Genomic DNA, 3,879 nt, shown 5'->3' on the forward strand with positions numbered 1-3,879 from the left:
AGTAAGCAAGGCACCATGGTCCCTTTATTCCCTTCTTTCTTATGTCACACATCATAGAAATAATCAGCAACAGGAAAACCAAACAAACTGGTGTGACGTTATTGCATGCCCATTATTGCCATGTGGTGATTTATCACTATGTGATGTACCACTTCTATACTGAATCTGGTTACTGTACCACCAAAAAGTGATGGCTTTCGAAAGCTTCACAGAGGTCAGCGGCAGACTCAGTGTCAGAGCAGTGTAAAAATCAGTTCACGCTAAGAATATCTGGAGTTGTGCTTTTGTCACCCAGTAAAATTTCAGCATAGTTCAGATCTCTTATTCTCCTTCTGCTGTTCTTTGCTACAAGGAGAATAAAATGACTGAACAAGAGACTTAATGGTCCATGCATCAATGTCTCAAACCCTTTCTCTCTCCTTTCCTCTGTGAGCCATGGAAGCACATGTTCAAATCCCAGCAGGCCTGACTCAGGCCCTTCTTCTTTCCAGGAAAGACACAAAGTTGCAGCTTTCTGTAGGTTGGCCAAAGGCGAAATAGGAAACAAAGGAGACAGAGGGCAAAGACAAGCATTTATAACTGAATGAGAGGCTTTTGATAAGAAAATACTGAAACAGGAAGATAATGTCAGAGGGAGTAGCCACAGAGAAAACATCCACAAAGAGCAAAGCTAAGGAGAGGTGGGAGGAAAATGGTGATGAGAGGCTAAGGGGAAGAGAGAGAAAAATGAAACAGAAAGGAGTCTCAGCAAATTTCCATAATGTAGCACTGATGAAGCCTTTTATGATTATAGACAAGGACTGTCAGAAATGTTCCCTTGCAGAAAGTTTGCATACCCATATTTTAATATCTCTGAACACTTTCCCAGCCTCAGTAGAAGTGGAAACCTTTTTGCTAGTGCTGCATGCTCTAAATATGGGCTACCCCTGTGCATCACCAGGCTCTGTGGAGCAATATCAGTGAGGTCTGCTCTGGAGGGACTGGCACATCAACTCCAGGTCCATGCTGCCTCCAAAGAGTGTGATAGCCCTGCACTGAAACTGCTCTTCAGCAGAAGCAGGGTAAGAAATACGCTACGTCCTGCCAGAGCAAAGGAGACATTGCTTGCATGGTACCATGTGGGACCTGGACACAGCTTGGTTGTTATCCACAGCTAGACAGAAGCCTGAGCTGATTCAACCTGTGTAGTGGATGTAAAACACCATGGATTCTGAGCTACCTGAAGCAAAAGCAAATCCACAAGTCTGTATGGCCTTAAATTCTACCAGAAATCTCAGCCTGCACATACTTCAAGTCCAGACTCAAGCACTGACCCAGTGTGCAAAGAAACAGTACGCATTATTGCTATTTATGTACCACCAGTTGTTTACCTGACTCTATCCTCTCAGACTAGCTATTGTTCATTTTCTCAGACTGAATATTTGGCCACAACATTTCCTGAGATAGATCTAAGCAACTATAAATAACAAAAAGATTATAGTTGTCCCTGAATGGATTTTTGAAAGGTGCACACTGCTATTCAATACTAGTGTCAAAAAAAAAGACTGCCAGAGAAATCACCTTGCAGCAGAGAGGAAGCTTTTGAGCTTCACAGAGTGATTTTTACCAGACTTTTCCACCTGAAACACATTTTGCTTGTGCAGTTGATTTGTACAGAATAAATCCATCTCAGTCACTTCCTGAGGACTGACACCAGTTGTCTAGTCTCTCTGAGTCCTACAAAATGACAAGAAATAGTCTCTGATCTCTTCAGGGCCTCTGCTGCAGACTTCAGGGGGAGGACTTTCCAGTGGATTCCCCTCAAAGTTGCATGAACAGTAATTGTATCCCCAGTCCAGGTTCACCAGCTCCCCAAAGCTTGTTGGAAGGGATCGTAGATGGTTGTTTCCCAACCAAAGCGTGTGCAGATTCTTTAAAAGACAGACATCCTCTGGCAGACTCTCCAGTGAGTTGAAGAGCAATAGCAATGTTTCCAGTTTCTCCAGATGCCGAATACTGGAGGGGATTGTGCCTATTTTATTGTCACTCACATCTAGAAAGGTGAGGCTCCTCAGCTGGCAGAGGGGTGCAGGCAGTTCGGTGAGGCTGTTGTTGGCCAGGTGCAGGCTGTGCAGCCTTTGAAGTGCCCCCATTTCTGGAGGCAGCGAGCTCAGGCTGTTGTTGCTTAGAGTGAGCCTCTCCAAGTGACTCAAAGTTCCAATTTCGGCAGGGATTTTCTTCAAGTTGTTGGAGTCCACGTAGAGGCAAGTTAGGTTCCTGAGGTGGCTGATCTCTCGGGGGAGCAGCTCCATCCGGTACCTCAGGCAGCTCTCTCGTTCTGGGCTCATCTCCAGGACCTGCAGTTGGTTGAAGCCAAAGACCTGTGCAGGAACCGACACCAGCTCTCTGCCTGAGATCTTGAGTTTCTTCTTCCCTTCATACCTCGGATCATGCTCTGTAAGGTACCTCCAGAGTGGATCAGGACCTGTAGAGGTACACGCAAAGGAGGTGGCTGTGTCCATTGACCCACCAGAACCGTGGCTGGTTGAACTGAGACAGTCGCTGATGGTTTGTTGCACGCTCTGCAGACAACCTTTGAGGTTCTCAGCTTTCCTCTCTGCCAGGCACGTTACCAACACACATGCAGAGTGTTTGGGTTGCTCAGATACATCCCACTGAGTAAACACTTGGCATTCTCACTTGATCAGGTGTTTCCCTACCAGCTCTGCAGCATGCACAAAACCCAGCTCCTGGGCTATGACATTACCTCTCACGGTTGCAGCCAGTGAGCTGGTGGCAAATATCTGTTGGTGTTTAGAAAGTGAAACACCAGTGCTGTGCCTGCACTTTTCAGCAGATTGGTTCAAATACTTGTGTGTAGCTCTGTCCTTCTAGGAGCACCTAGGGTGCCATTCTTTGAGGAATTCACATTGGTCAGTCCCAAGGGATTGTAATGGAAGCAGGAAGGCTGGGTAGATGAAGCACATGGTAAACAGGACAAGAAGAAGACAGACTCATAGAACCATAGAATCGTTTAGGTTGGAAAAGACCTTTAAGATCATCCAGTCCAACCATTAACCTACACTACCAAGTCCACACTAAACCAATCAAGGGTAGACTAGACTAAACCATGTCCCAAAGCGCCACATCTACCTGTTTTTTGAACACTTCCAGGGACGGTGACTCCACCACCTCTCTGGGCAGCCTGTTCCAATTCTTGACTACCCTTTCCGTGAAGAAATTTCTCCTAATATCCAATCTAAACCTACCCTGGCATAGCTTGAGCCCATTTCCTCTCGTCCTATCGCTAACTACATGGGAGAAGAGACCAACACCCACCTCACTACAACCTCCTGTCAGGTAGTTGTAGAGAGCGATAAGGTCTCCCCTCAGCCTCCTCTTCTCCAGGCTAAACAACCCCAGTTCCCTCAGCCGCTCCTCATAAGGCCTGTGCTCCTGTGCTCCAGACCCTTCACCAGCTTCGTTGCCCTTCTCTGAATGTGCTCCAGCACCTCAATGTCTTTCTTGTAGTGAGGGGCCCAAAACTGGACACAGTATTCCAGGTGCAGCCTCACCAGCGCCGAGTACAGGGGGACAATCACCTCCCTGCTCCTGCTGGCCACAGCATTCCTGATACAAGCCAGGATGCTGTTGGCCTCCTTGGCCACCTGGGCACACTGCTGGCTTATGTTCAGCCGGCTGTCGACCAACACCCCCAGGTCCTTTTTGGCCAGGCATCTTTCCAGCCACTCTTCCCCAAGCCTGTAGCGCTGCATGGGATTGTTGTGCCCAAAGTGCAGGACCCGACACTTGGCCTTGTTAAACCTCATACAGTTCACCTCGGCCCATTGGTCCAGCCTGTCCAGGTCCCTCTGTAGGGCCATCCTACCCTCGAGCAGA

At 47.7% G+C, this 3,879-nt stretch overlaps 1 protein-coding gene across 1 annotated transcript; it reads right to left on the reverse strand.

The window, feature by feature from the left end:
- Nucleotides 1-1,700: 1,700 nt before the first annotated feature.
- LOC104039199 (uncharacterized) lies at nucleotides 1,701-2,501 on the reverse strand. The gene has a single exon (XM_009493797.1). The coding sequence runs from the start codon at nucleotides 2,499-2,501 to the stop codon at nucleotides 1,701-1,703; it is 801 nt and encodes a 266-aa protein (XP_009492072.1).
- Nucleotides 2,502-3,879: the final 1,378 nt, after the last annotated feature.

This window comes from Pelecanus crispus, chromosome 2, assembly GCF_030463565.1.
Source record: "Pelecanus crispus isolate bPelCri1 chromosome 2, bPelCri1.pri, whole genome shotgun sequence".
Taxonomy (NCBI): domain Eukaryota; kingdom Metazoa; phylum Chordata; class Aves; order Pelecaniformes; family Pelecanidae; genus Pelecanus; species Pelecanus crispus.

What these genes read in the sequence shown, in the direction of transcription:
- LOC104039199 (XM_009493797.1), bottom strand. Translation starts at nt 2,501, where the DNA reads ATGGACACAGCCACCTCCTTTGCGTGTACCTCTACAGGTCCTGATCCA.